This window comes from Mustela nivalis (assembly GCF_964662115.1).
Source record: "Mustela nivalis genome assembly, chromosome: 8".
NCBI lineage: Eukaryota > Metazoa > Chordata > Mammalia > Carnivora > Mustelidae > Mustela > Mustela nivalis.
In genome coordinates this window covers 59,577,456-59,591,728 of record NC_139027.1, presented here as the reverse complement: position 1 = coordinate 59,591,728, position 14,273 = coordinate 59,577,456, and the positions used below count along the sequence as shown (strand labels likewise).

At 43.3% G+C, this 14,273-nt stretch overlaps 1 protein-coding gene across 4 annotated transcripts in view; it reads left to right on the top strand.

Moving 5' to 3' along the window:
• The window catches only part of B3GNT2 (UDP-GlcNAc:betaGal beta-1,3-N-acetylglucosaminyltransferase 2), a 27,982-nt gene extending 13,709 nt beyond the window's left edge, over window positions 1–14,273 (top strand). For 3 of the 4 annotated variants that reach the window (XM_082746695.1, XM_082746696.1, XM_082746698.1), the window contains one exon: window positions 11,734–14,273. In XM_082746695.1, the coding sequence (XP_082602821.1) occupies window positions 11,743–12,936 (1,194 nt within the window). In that variant the 5' untranslated portion in view covers window positions 11,734–11,742 and the 3' untranslated portion in view covers window positions 12,937–14,273. Of the gene's footprint in view, window positions 1–5,649; window positions 5,787–11,733 lie in introns of all 4 variants that reach the window. The other variant, XM_082746697.1, reaches the window with a different exon arrangement.

Sequence of the window (14,273 nt, the reverse complement as noted above, 5' to 3'; positions counted from 1 at the left end):
AGCATGTGAAAAGGACAGTGTAAATTAAAACAGGGAGATAGGCTTTCTTTGTAAAGATAAAAAGAAGGACAGCGTCCACAGTCCACACATGGGTAGCTCCGTGTTCTTGGGTGTGTGGTGAGGATAAACCAATCTGGCCTTTCTTTTTGGTGGGGGATGGAAGGGGAGGAAAGGAGAATAATTGGATTGTTTACTTTCTCTCTGTAGTTTCCCAAAGGAAATAATAAGACAAAAAAGATGCATTTATGAGGTCCTTAATCAGTTTTTTTTGGTTATGTGGAAAATCACCAACAACTCATTAGTGATGATTGATAAGCCAGAACAAATGCCTGTGTCCCAGCAGAGATGCACGAGAGCTCTCCTGATAGGAGACAGACTGCTCAGATCATGCTCTTTCCTCTGTGAACTACATCTGCTTTACAGAAATTAAATCTCAGTGGGGCACCTGGGTGGCTCAGTTGATTAAGTATCTGACTTGATTTGGGCTTTCGGCTCAGGCCATGGTCCCAGGGTCATGGGATCAAGGCCCACGTCAGGCTCTGTGCTGGGTGCAGAGCCTACTGAGGATTCTCTCTCCCTCTGTCCCCTCCCCCTCCCACTGAAACTAAAAATCTCAGTGAATTCAGGAGCCAGCTGTGTTTGTTGTCAACACAGACATCCGTTTAGAGTTTTTCATTGTCCCTTATTTTATATTCCTGTATGATTTAATCCATTTTCTTCTCTTTATTTTTTTACATAGAGGGCCTGTGAAAGAAAGAGAACACATTCCAGCAGCCTCTCTGGTGGCTGCACTTGTTCAGTGAGGCACAGATACCAGTCCTCTTCTTCTGGGTAGAGGCCCTGGGCCCACCAGCACTCACTTCCTCTTCCCAGTGTGTCCTCCAAGCCCACAGACTGGCTGGGTTACCTCTGCCTGCAGACACCCTGTGCCCCTTCAGGTCCTGCCTTCACCTCTGCTGTCCGCTAATGAGCAGTTACATATATTCACTGTATCAGATCCATGTTTTATAATAACCCTTTCCTCCTGACTTCAGACTCAGAAAAAAGTATGCTTGGAGATGAAGTTGGATTGGTGACTTAACGGATGGAGAACTTGGGCCAGTTTTTGACTGTTGCATCTCAGCTCCGAATTCACCCTGTGTTGCCTGATACATGAAAATAGATCAGGGACTTCAGATGTTTTACCTTCACCTTCTGTAAGTGAAGGCTCTGAAGAGGATGTTGCAGAAGTATGGGATTTCCTTCCTGGTCTGGAACCGGGTTCTGGTAGAACCTGCTGTACTGTACTCCTAGGGACCTGTAGGGGGGTCATGGCTTTTTCCAACTCTGGCAGCAGTGCTGGACTGGAGGAGCCTGGGCTCACCCGAGGTCACTGCTTCTCTGCCCCTGCTTGTTAGCCCCATGTATATTCATACTGGAGCCCCCAAACCCTGGCCATTTAGTGAGCTGGCCACCTGATCTTTGTGCCAGGCTGTGGCCACAAGCTGGCTCTGTCTCAGCCATACATTGACATGCTAACCTGCAGTACAAGGGGGTCTCCCACTGCCTGTTTCTGGCAGCATCCTTGACTCCCTGTGCATGGTGACTCCCTCTGCATGCCCACCCAGCAGTTTCTACAACTTGTTTTCTCTCATTTTCCTGATGGGGACCTGTGTATTCCAGGCTTTGTGACTGCACCCCAGAGGGTTGTTCCTGCTTTCCTGGGCACTGGCCTGTCTTTGGCCTGGGAATGCAGGAACTTTTCTGCCATCCATACCTTCTCAAATAAGCTCTGAACGTCTCTTCTGCGTTTGTCCTTTTTCCAGTACTTTTCATCTGCCAAAGCTTACTTGTTAGAATTCTATTCCATCTTTATAGTTACTCACCAGGTTCTGAAACTTGTGCTTAAATTTCTGTGTGATTTCTGCCTCCTGGTTGGACCCAGACTGAAGTACATCCCATGTAACCCCACTAAGCAAACAGAAGGATGGATCAGAGAGAAATCTCAGGGTTTCTCTGAAGGGCTGTTAAGAGCCTGCCAGACTGTACTGTTTGTACGTAGGTCCCGGAGCTTGGAGTGGAAACACCAAGGCATAGCCATGTACAGCTCTTAACATGGGCTTCCAACACACATTAAGCTCCATAGGAATGGGTTACCTGGGTGGCTCAGTCAGTTAAGCATCCAACTCTTGATTTTGGCTCAGGTCATGATCTTTCAGGGTCATGAGATTAAGCCCCGCATAGGACTCTGCACTGGGCAAAGAGCCTGCTTAAGATTCTCTCTCTTTCTCAAAACAAAACAAAACAAAACAAAACAAATCCATAGGAAACAACTTCCTGCCTTCCAGCATTTCTTTTCTAAGATGATAGCCCACCTTAGGGAAGTGGGTACCCCTTGGATTTTTTTTTTCCCCCCTTGGATTTTAAGTCTGTGCGAAGGCCCTTCCTTCCTTGAGGCATGTTTGCCCTGGGCCTGTATTGTCATGGTCTTGATGGGGGTAGCAGTTGCTCAAGGTCCTCCCCTTGCCAGGAAGGAGGTGTGGAGGCTCCCCTATTTGGGGATAGGACAGAGGTGGGGTCTGCTGCAAGAGGAGAGGCAGAGCCCTCCTGCACATGTGCACTCCCTGCACATAGGGCACGCCCTGCACATAGGGCACGCCCAGTCAAAGCACACCCAAGTGTGTTGCCTTTGGTGGGTCTGGGCTGACTGTGGGAAATCAGGGCCTGGGCCATAGTGTCCATCCCCATTTACTGCTTTAGATCCTGTTCCCAAACTCCTAGATTTAATACAGACTCACTACTCCTGAAATTCATCTCTCTCTTAACACTCGAAAAAAATCCTTTAAATCTTCTTCTATTGTACTTTGAAAAGGGGAATTTATGTAAATATGTGTGTGTGTCATTTGCCAACACTAAGTGATTTTCCAGTGTCATAGACACTCTGGAGAAAAAATGTATATGTTTTAATCCAGTTCCTACTGACTATCTCACTGTATTCAATGAACTTGACCAGATGACCAAATATCTGTCCATTTAGCAAATGCAGAATGACTCTCAGGTGCCATGTGCTGGGGTAATGGTGGTATTGTGTGAAGACCTCAATTATGGACTATGCCCAGGTCAGGCCAGCATGATCAGGAGAGGATGCCCTAACATTTGGGAGCTGGGTGCACTAGCCAGGACGTGACATTGGAATGAATTTGTTTGAAAGGAGTAGATGTTCGAAGGCCTAGCAAAAGGAAGGCACTCTACAGATGGCAGAGCAAAGCTGAGATTTTCTGGAAGAGAAATGTGTTTGCTGTGTTTACATGTTCCAAGTGTGAAGTGTGGATGGTGTGGAGATGGGGGATGTTGGCTGGAGATGGTGGAGAGAAGCCCGAATCATTATCATGTGCCCTGGCTGGGACCAGAAGGGCATGTGAGTGAGAGGACTGAGGCTGGTATTTAGGCTGGGGCATATCACTGGGCAGGAGACCTTGTAGAAGAGGGGAAGAGGCCATCAGGCCCTGAGCTCTATGGAGAGGAGCTTTAGAAGACAGCACAGGTGGTTAACGCTTTGAGCAAGCAGTAGCCTGCCGGTGGTTGTCAGACCAAACGGGGTGGCGGGGGGACAGCATGAGCAGGGAGAGCATGTGTGCACAGGGGACTAAAGACTGAGTGGTTGGGGAAGACGCTGTATTTGGGAGTCTGCTGGGAAGTAAGGCAGTAGGCTGTCACAGTAGCCATTGTGGCCGAGCCTGAATAGAATAGAGGAAAGGTGACGAGGAGATGTGTGTCACATGGAACACAAGATTCGGCTGCTGGTTGGACAGGGAGAGCATGGTGAAGCAACAACAGTTCAGAGTAATTCTGGGGTGTACATCCAGGTGCCTGTGAAATTGGCCCATTACAAATAGGGGACCTAGGAAGAGGGACCCTACAAAACATTTAGTGGCTAATATTTGGAGTTAATTGGGTCAACCTGTGGTCTTACTTTTGGAGGTGATGTTTAAGATAGTGGGTAGATGGGTTTCTAGAGAGGGAGAATTATAAAAGGCGCAGTTAGTGACAAAACTTGAGAAATGTGCTTAGTGTTGGAAGAATCAGAACCCTTGAAGGAGAACTACTGAATGTCCATTGAGTGGTAGACAACAGACTGGAATGGTATGTTATATCTTCCCCATTGTACAAATGAGGAAACAGACTCAGAGAAGTCAAGTAACTTGCCCAAGGTCACACAGCTAGCTAGAAGGTAACGTAACCAGAATTTAATTCTGGGCTGACTCCAGATGCCTGGCTGACCTTCAAAATGAAAATGGATCTGGAACATTTCTATCCTTAAACATCTACTAGGCTTGTTTTATCACTCCATACTCTTTTACACTAAACATCTAAAACTCTGTCAGTTTGACTGAAGGCAGGGTCAAGATGGCCTCTGGGAGGATTAATTCTCTGTCATCATTTGCAAAATTTTCTTCTTTCCCCTTTTCTGAAAGTTCTGTGCATGTTTATTTGAAGAAGGAACTTAGTGATAATTTTATCTTAAGTGCTAAATACTACTTGAGAACATCAGCCATGCTGGGCTTTGGGGAACTATAATCAGTTGGGGACGAGAACATGTCCTGCCAGACACTTTCATGTATAATGTTGCCCGTGGGGGTGTGTGGGTGAGCAGATTCATTATATGTTCTTTTCCCTTTTAAGTACTAATACTATGAACCAAATCCCTTGCATGTAGCTGGTAGTTGTTGCATGACTTAGAGATTAGAATGCAACATCAGAGATATATGCATGTCCTCTCTCTGTGTCAGCTTCTAGGGGAGGTTAAGGGGGAAGTCCTGGGTTTAGCTGCCCAGCCCTGTCAAGGACCCAGGCTGGGCTTCTTGCTACTATGAAGGAACAAGTTCTAAGTATGGCCCAGCTCTTCTGGTCCCACTGAGCTGCTTCCCTCATACCCTGGTCACCCCACTGTCTGCATCAGTGCTCAAAGCTGTTCTCTCCCCTAGAACCGCTTAGCTACAAACTGTCCCTGTCTCTGTTTATCAGAGCAGAGCCTGGAAAGGTCTGGCAGGGACCAGGCAACAGATGGGAGCAGCCTGGGAGATAAAGATTTAGGAAAGCCACTCTCCCCAGGATCCTGGAGGGTGGGGGAGAGAAGTGGTCTGTGGAAGGATGTGCCCGTTCTCCAAAGCGTGTACGGACATGTTTTCCCCGCTCTCGTGGGATGGCAGTGGGCTTGGGCTCTTTTCGCCTTGAGGATTGTGTGTCTGATTTGTGTGAGAGGGTGAGCAGGAAGCAGGAACTCCTGGATACAAAGGCTGCTAACCCTTACCATGGTTGAACCAAGAGACTGGATTTCCAGCCTCCTTGCCTCAGCCTGACTGGACAGGGCTGGCTGCTCATCTTATGTAATGGTCACAAGAAAGTCCTGCCTTTCTTTGTAACCTTGTCAATACTGCAGGGCCGCGCCAAGCACAGGTTTTGGGTCAGGCCAGGTGTGATTGCTGGCTCTGTCCCTGACTAGCCAGTGGTAGCCACCTCCCTGAGCTCCTTGGCTCTGAGTTTGTGTGTGTGTGTATGTGTGTGTGTGTGAGAGAGAGAGAGAGAGAGAGAGTGTGTGTGTGTAAATGTCCGGGAGTCAGAGTTTTGAGAATGACTTCTCCTGGCCACATTAAAATGTTTTCTGGCCAGCATTTTGTTTCAGTGTTTCTAGGACTTTCAGAATTGGAGGAGACCTTTTAGGATCATCCCATTCCATGGTTCCCACTCTAGTCTCCCTGAATGAAATACTGGAAATGCATGGACTGCATATTGGGAAACAAAATGAGGTATGTGAGGTGTTTTGCCCAGAATTTGGCTTATACATAGTTGTTAATCAAGTTTACTTATTTACTACCCTGCCTCCCATATCTGATTTTGACTCATGGTAGTTTTGTAGGTTCAAAATTATAAATGTAAAGCTTTAAAATATTTAATAATTTTAGGGGTGCCTGGGTGGCTCAGTGGGTTAAAGCCTCTGCCTTCGGCTCAGGTCATGATCCCAGGGTCCTGGGATCGAGCCCCGCATCGGGCTCTCTGCTCGGCAGGGAGCCTGCTTCCTCCTTCTCTCTCTCTGCCTGCCTCTCAGCCTACTTGTAATCTCTGCCTGTCAAATAAATAAATAAAATCTTAAAAAAAAAAATAAAATATTTAATAATTTTAAAGGAGATTAACCATGGAAAATAAGACTAATGTCCCATTAGTCATAACCCTGTGCAGCAGTGTTCACTTGTAGCATGGTTTAAGCTGCTTGGGTTTGAATCCTGCCTCTGCCATTTATCAGCTGTGTGACCTTGGGCAAGTTAAATCACCTCTCTGAGAGTACCTGTCTCATGGGATTGCTGGAGCCTAGCAGGTACTTCAATTTTTATTAAAACAGGGCATATGTGTTCATAGTCCTTTCTGATAGATGGCTTCAGATAAATAGCACAGGCTCAAGGAAAGCTGTCGGGTTGGTTAGGGTTGGATGTTGTCCCTAGAGCCTCTTCTGATCCCTGCGAGGTCCATTACAGTGATGGAGTGACTGTGGGACTGAGGTCATGACACAGGCAGTCGATGTGTGTGGTCAAGGCTATTCAAGGACAGACATGGTAAGGCAGCATTAAAGAATGTTCAAATAACCTACAATCTTACCACCCGATTAAACCAGCTTTAGTTTTGTGTGGTTATTTTATCTGGATTTTCACATAGTTTAAGCATAACATCTGTGCTATTTTGTAATCCATTTTTAGCTAACAAGTGTATTTTTCCTGTTTCTACCTCACTTTTCTAAATATTTTAATTGCAAAATAAAGAAGGAAGTTCTTTTCCATTAAGCAGAACTAACTGAAGTGTTTCAGAAATTTCAAAACTGTTCAGTCCTTATAGGGGGTGGGGAGACCTCACTCCCAGGCACAAGGTGAAAAGCTAAGGTTATTCTTTGTTTGCATATGGGATTTTCTCCTCTTTCTCTTGCTCACCATAAAAATTCTGTGTTTCATAGTAAGGGTTGTATAACAACTTCCCCAGCTTTGGGGTAAGTTTTCTTACTCAAATTCTTTTTAAGCAATGTAACTTCCTGCTCAGAAAAGGACATGTATTGGTTTTATGTCTGCAATGGGAATATTTAGTCAGATATTCAGAGGGCTTTTTCCCACAGATATTTTTATGGGGTCACTGTTTCATCCTCCTTTCCATGAACTTTGGTTTGTTGGAAGAGCCTGCCAAAAGCCGAGTTCTCATGTGAGGAACCATGCCCAGGTCACAAATAAAAGACGACATTTAAACTAGATGGAAATGTATAATTGAGAATCTCGGTTTTCCCATCCTTCCGTCTCAGGTTGGAAGAAATGCAAGTAGTGGTGAGAGTTAGTCTAAGCTGCATGTTTGGGAATTTGGACCTGGGAAGGCTGGCCCGTTCTCAGAAGGGGTTCTGAAAGCTTCTTGGCACTCCCATTTCCCTTTCTTTGGAGAGTCTTGGTAATGATCAAATGTACCTTGGGTCCATTTGAGCTAACAAAGAGTATTTTCCTGTGCTTTGGGTTTTTTTTTTTAGTCTTGAGCCAGCCCTTGAGACTTTGCTATTGACCTACCTGGGTCGGGTTACAAGAATGTGGCCATGCCTTGTAGAAAAAGGAGATCCAAGGAGCCCTGGGTTGGGAACCAGAAAGCTGCTTCTTGTCACCCTCATGTATTTATGAGGTATATTTAGGCAGCTCAGTTAACCATCGCTGGGCCTCCATTTTTCTCACTGTTAAGGGGCTGTCCTTTCAGCTTCCCTTAGGGGATGCAGATGAGAATTGCACAAGAAAATGTTCTGCAGTCTGGAATCCTTGGGCAGATGGAAGGTAGGGTTGGTGTCCCTTTGAGACCCACAGAGCCCTGTGTTGGCTGAGGTGATGGGAAGTCCTGGCTGGGTCTTGATCGTGGAAATAAAAGCCTGAATTGCAATGGATGAAGTTGGAAAATTTGCCAGAAAACACATTTTCTTCAAAGGATTCCCAAAAGAAGGAATGGTGCTTTCCATGAGAGAAACCTCAGACCATCACTTCAGACAGTTATGGTTGGATTCCTGCCCCATAACCTGAACATACTACGAGCTCATTTATCTGGAATCATCTCACATATTATTCACCTGGAATCTTCCCCTAGGAAAATCAGCTCACAGGTTCAGAACTCGTTATGTAGAGTTCTGTGTTTTCCTATTTTCTTCCTTAAGCTGACCTCTCTTACTCTAGAAATTTCAGAAATAGTCTGCAGATAGCCATATTCCTTTTTTCAGTTGAAAATTTCGGTAGTTAGCTGTTCACAGTGTGTGCTGTTTTTTCCCGAGTACTTTCCAAATCTTCCTCATTGTGGGCTTTCTCCATTCATCCTCATACTTTTCCTTATTGCCCTCGCTTCAAGCTGTTTACACGAAGCACCCAAGACATAGAGATCAGAGATATAGGGTCAAGAGCTACTGTAGCTTTAGGAGAGTTAGCCCAATTTAGAGAGAATTGGTTGTTTTTAAAAACCATTTTGTCACATCTAAAAGCCAAAAAAACAAAAAAAAAAAAACCCAAAACTAAACCCTTAAAATTATGATTTATTTTCTTAAAAGATGGCTGTTTCTTTACGTGTATGAAGTACCCGTACAAGTACATTCTGAGTGTCCATTTGAGTTCTCTTCTCCTTCTAAGTAAGGCCTAGAACAAAAAGGTTTAAGTTGCCAAAGGTGTATGGAACTGAGACCTTCAGTTTATTCCTTAGGTTTTCCCAAAAGCTCATTTGAAAGGAGCCTGACCTAAGGAGGGTGCGGACCCTAGACTTGGGTATGAGTGTTTGAATTATTCAGGTTGTGTGTGCCTTGGGGCCCTTTCAAACTGGAGTTAAGGAGTAGGAAATACCTTGTGGGTTTAACTTCCTTCTCTGGAGGAAGTTTAAGAAGGCCCTTTCTTGGGGCACCTGGGTGGCTCACTCGGTTGTGTCCAACTCTTGATTTCAGCTCAGGTCATGATCTCAGCGTTGTGAGATGAAGCCCCACCTTTTGAGAATCTGCTTGAGATTCTCCCTCTCCATCTCCCTCTCTCCTTCCACCCACCCCGCCTCTCCCCTGCTTGCTTACTCTCTGAATATATAAATATCTTCTTTAAAATAGGCCCTTTCTTGGTGGCTCAGTGGTGGGTTTTTTCAGGGGTGGAGATAGGTAGTGGTTGAGAAGTGAGGGGAGAAATGGGATGGTGATGGGGGCTGCTAACTGGGTGAGCTAAGAGCACCCACATAACTGTCATCTGTCGTGTTTTCTAGTTAATGCAAAAGCTTTAGGAGTGGGAGGGCATGGGATGGGGCTTTTCTTTTTTTAAACACCTTTTACTATTGTGTCTATAGCCAAAGCTATTTAGCAGTGGTAAACAGAGGCAACTAGATAGGGATCTACTAGACAGATCTTAAGAGACATAAAAGAATTTGTGAATTCCAACCCATCTAATCTGGGCTGTCAGGCGTGTGATAACTTTACAGCATTCTTAGCATGCCAAATACTTCTACCTTGGGACTATTTGTTAAAACCCAGTAAACTTAAAAATCTTCTTATATTAAAGAAATAATAAACACTATCCTTAATTAAAATGGGCACCCAGCTTTGTTTCTAGAGGTCGGAGGAGAGTGGCTACCATTTGACTAGGTGACCTTGGAATCTCATTGACTTGGTGGCTTTGGAACCCAGCTCTGCCCTTAAGAGTAACTTCTTTAAATCTGTTTTCTCAAGTATAAAATGAGAATAAAAGTAATAACACCTACTTCATAGATTTACCATATCAAGGAGGATACTACACCATGTCTGGAATGTAACCGTTCTTAGGAATTCTTTTTTTTTTTTTTTTAATTTTATTTATTTTTTTGACAGAGAGAGAGAGAGATCACAAGTAGGCAGAGAGGCAGGCAGAGAGAGAGGGAAGTAGGCTCCCTGCTGAGCAGAGAGCCCGACGCAGGGCTCAATCCCAGGACCCTGAGATCATGACCGGAGCCAAAGGCAGAGGCTTTAACCCACTGAGCCACCCAGGCGCCCCTGTTCTTAAGAATTCTAAGTATAGATTCTCAGTTGTAGAATTAACCTGATAAGAAAATTCCTTATAGTGTATTGCCATTCCCACATTTTTGGGTTGTCTTTTAATGTCAGGCTTATCTAAATGGTTCCTCTTATTGGTCATCGATGTCTATAGTGCTAGAACTCTGAAGCTGTATCCCCCACAAACTATTTTGTTGCTTTTTCTTCTTTTCTTCTGTTGGCCACAGCCTGAAATCTATTCTTGGCCTTTGATATTTCACGAAAATGCCATTTTCATTTCCCTTTTTCATTTTGCTATAAACAGCAGAGCTCTTAAGTATGTAGTTTGAGTTTTGACAAATGTATACATCCATGAAACCCTCATCCAAGCCAAGACATACACAGTACATTTCTATGCCCTGGAAAGTTCCCTCCTGCCCCTCTGTAGGCAAAATGTCGATCCCTATCATTTTCACATTTTCTCACATTTCTAGGTCCTAGATTAATCTTGTCTTCTTGAACCTGACATAAATGGAATTTCAGGTCTTCTTCTTTTGTTTTTAATTTTATCTGAGAGAGAAAGAGAGCATGAGCATGAGGGGAGGGTGGAGGTGGGAGAGTGGCAGAAGGAGAAGCAGGCTCCATCCCAGGACCCTGGGGGAGACTCTTAACGCACTGAACCACTCGGCTGCCCTGAGGTGGTGGTCTACTTCTCCTTCTCCTTATTCTTTTATAAATACTTATTTGTTTCTTTGTTTGAAGTAAACCCTATACCCAATGTGGGGCTCAAACTCAGGGCTCCTGTGACTGAGCCAACCAGGCTCCCCCTCCCCGAGGTCTGTCCTTCATGCACAGTGTTGTGGTATTGCTGCTAGTAGAAGTCATTTCCTTTTTATTGCTGAGGGTTATACCACGGTTTGTTAATCCATTCCTCTCTTGATGGTATTTCAGTCGTTCTCAGTTTTGGGCCAGTCAGTTAAAGCTGGTATGAGTCTTACCATTTTCTGAATATTTAATAAGGTTAGTGTCTCTTTTACTTAGTAATCCTGCAACCCTGGGCAAGCATGTTAATCTTTCTCCCTTGACTTGGTTTCATCTGTCAAATGGTGGGTTGAGAAACAATTCAGGGTGGGGACCACCATTTTCTAAAAAATGAAATAGAAGGAAATGGAGAATTTTGTGAATTACATGGCAACTCATACATTGCAATGCACCTATAAATACATGTGTGTACTGGGTCACAATATAAAATGTATTTGCTATAAATTGTGAGCAAATCAGTTTGCAACACACTGATTTGTATGTTTGTTGTTATAAGCAAGGAAGTTGGACATCTGTGAAGTTTTTAGTAGATGTGTGTCTTTGCCCTCAGGTATCTTACACAGCCACACTATTTATAGTCACTTATGTACTCCTTGCTATGGACCAGCCACTGTTTCCAAATCTTTACATATAAAATCGTAGCGCCCTTACAACCATCCTGTGAAGTGGGTTATTGTCCCCATTTTATAGATGAGACTTCCTATCAACTGAGACATTAGCTACACAACTTTCCCACAGTCACAGAGCTAGAATGGTAGGGCCATGATTTGAACCTAGGCAGTACAGGTCTAGAATCTGGCTTCTAAACCACTATTCCAGAGAAGATAAAGACAAAAAGTCAAGTGACATATGTCCACAAATGCAAACTAATAATTACCTAATTAATACAGTGCTCCTTTTTATTACAGATATGAGAAATGAGTGTTGGACGTCGAAGAATAAAATTGTTGGGTATCCTGATGATGGTTAATGTCTTCATTTATTTGATCGTGGAAGTCTCCAAAAGTAGCAGCCAGGAAAAAAATGGAAAGGGGGAAGTAATAATTCCCAAAGAAAAGTTCTGGAAGATCTCAGACCCCCCTGTGGCCTACTGGAACAGAGAGCAAGAAAAGCTGAACAGGCGGTACAATCCCATCTTGAACACATTGGCCAACCAGACAGGGGACGTGTACGGGTTTTCCAACATAAGCCATCTAAATTTTTGTGAACCTGACCTCAGGGTCATGTCAGTAGTTTCAGGTTTCAGCAATTTGCCAGACAGATTTAAAGACTTTCTGCTGTATTTGAGATGTCGAAATTATTCACTACTTATAGATCAACCAGATAAATGTGCAAAGAAACCCTTCTTATTACTGGCGATAAAGTCCCTCATCCCACATTTTGCTAGAAGGCAAGCAATTCGGGAATCTTGGGGCAGAGAAACCAATGTGGGGAACCAGACGGTAGTGAGAGTCTTCTTACTGGGTCAGACCCCGCCGGAGGACAACCACCCAGACCTGTCTGACATGCTGAAATTTGAGAGTGAGAAGCACCAAGACATTCTTATGTGGAACTACAGAGACACTTTCTTCAACCTGTCCTTGAAAGAAGTGCTCTTTCTCAGGTGGGTGAGCACTTCTTGCCCAAATGCCGAGTTTGTTTTTAAGGGTGATGACGATGTTTTTGTGAACACCCATCACATCCTGAATTACTTGAATAGCTTACCCAAGAACAAAGCCAAAGATTTGTTTATAGGTGATGTGATTCACAATGCTGGACCTCATCGGGATAAGAAACTGAAGTACTACATCCCAGAAGTTGTTTACACTGGCGTCTATCCGCCTTATGCCGGGGGAGGCGGCTTCCTTTACTCTGGCCACCTGGCCCTGAGACTGTACAATATAACTGACCAGGTCCTTCTCTACCCCATTGATGATGTTTATACTGGAATGTGCCTTCAGAAGCTCGGCCTCGTTCCAGAGAAACATAAAGGCTTCAAGACATTTGATATAGAAGAGAAAAACAAGAATAACATTTGTTCCTATGTAGATTTGATGTTAGTACATAGTAGAAAACCTCAAGAGATGATTGATATTTGGTCTCGGTTGCAAAATGCTCATTTAAATTGCTGAAATGTATACAGACTAAATTTTGCCTAGAAAGACCTATCTTGAATAGTTCCCATGTTGTGTTCTTTCACATTAGGGGTAACTTCTATGTTAAACCATCAAAATTGCCTTTATTAGTAGTATCCATTTGAGGGCCTCTCAGCCCTCCAGTGTGGTACTTTCTGAAGAGGGAAAGCAGATTATAATTTTTTTTATGGAGGATGTGGTGGGATGATTGGTTCTGATCCTTCCTATGTCTAATGGTCATTATTTTCTAGTTTGCCTCCCTTCTCGTCTGAAATCATAAGCTTCTGGAATTTGACCATTTTAGGTTGTTTATTTTTTACCCTCATATGATCATATCCCAACTTTCCATTATAATGAGTGAATTATCTGCAATTTAGATGTTTATAAACAAACATCTTGGCTACGAAGACTTTGTTGTATGTGATCTAGCGGTTTTTGTTGACTGGAACTCCATTTATTTTCATGAAATTTGGATGAATTTTTTAAATTGCCTAGAAAAATTAACCTCTGTCAAAATTTCCCACCACCCCAACAGTATTTTCTTGTGTTAAGGTCAGTTAATTTTAAAGAATTAGAATCACTGTGTGACATTTATCCACTTTACCTTGTTATGGTCTTCGGGCCATAATAAGGAGAAAGTTTAACTGCTCTTGTATTTGTTTTGATGGGTGGTATCATGATAGTTCTCAGATTTTATTGTTTGATGGTAATGAGTAGGATTCTGTAACGGTCAACTGAAAATTGAATGGACCCTGGCGACATATTGTGCTTATGATTTTTCAGTGTGGACCAGGAAAGCGTATGTCATTTCTGAACGTTTAAGTGAAAAGATGGAAACTGCAGACCTTCTCATGAGTGGATTGTCAGTTTAAAACTCCAGGATTCTATTCTTGCCATATTTTCACATGCCGCTTACACAAAATTATTCTGAGTAGTGACTGCTTCCCTGTCTCAGTGTAGAAGTGCCTGTGTTTTTATTTATTGTTCAGATCAAAGACCAAAACATTTTCTTAAATATATTTTGTGTAATATTTTATTTGTATACAGTGTTGTTGATGAAATATTTAACTAGAGCATGGTATTTTAAGTGCTAAGGTGTAACATATGTTAAATAAAGCTAACTATTACTTTTGAATTTTAAAATTGGGCTTTTTTGTGGGGGAGAGGGGCTACAAACTACTAGAGTTGATAAAATTCTGCCAAACTGTTGCTTACATATACTATCTTGTAACATGCTTTATTGAAATATTTTTGTGTTTATAGAGATGATGCTTATTACGACATGTGATACTGGAGACTGTAAGAGGATGGAAATAAAGTTACTGTATTTTTAA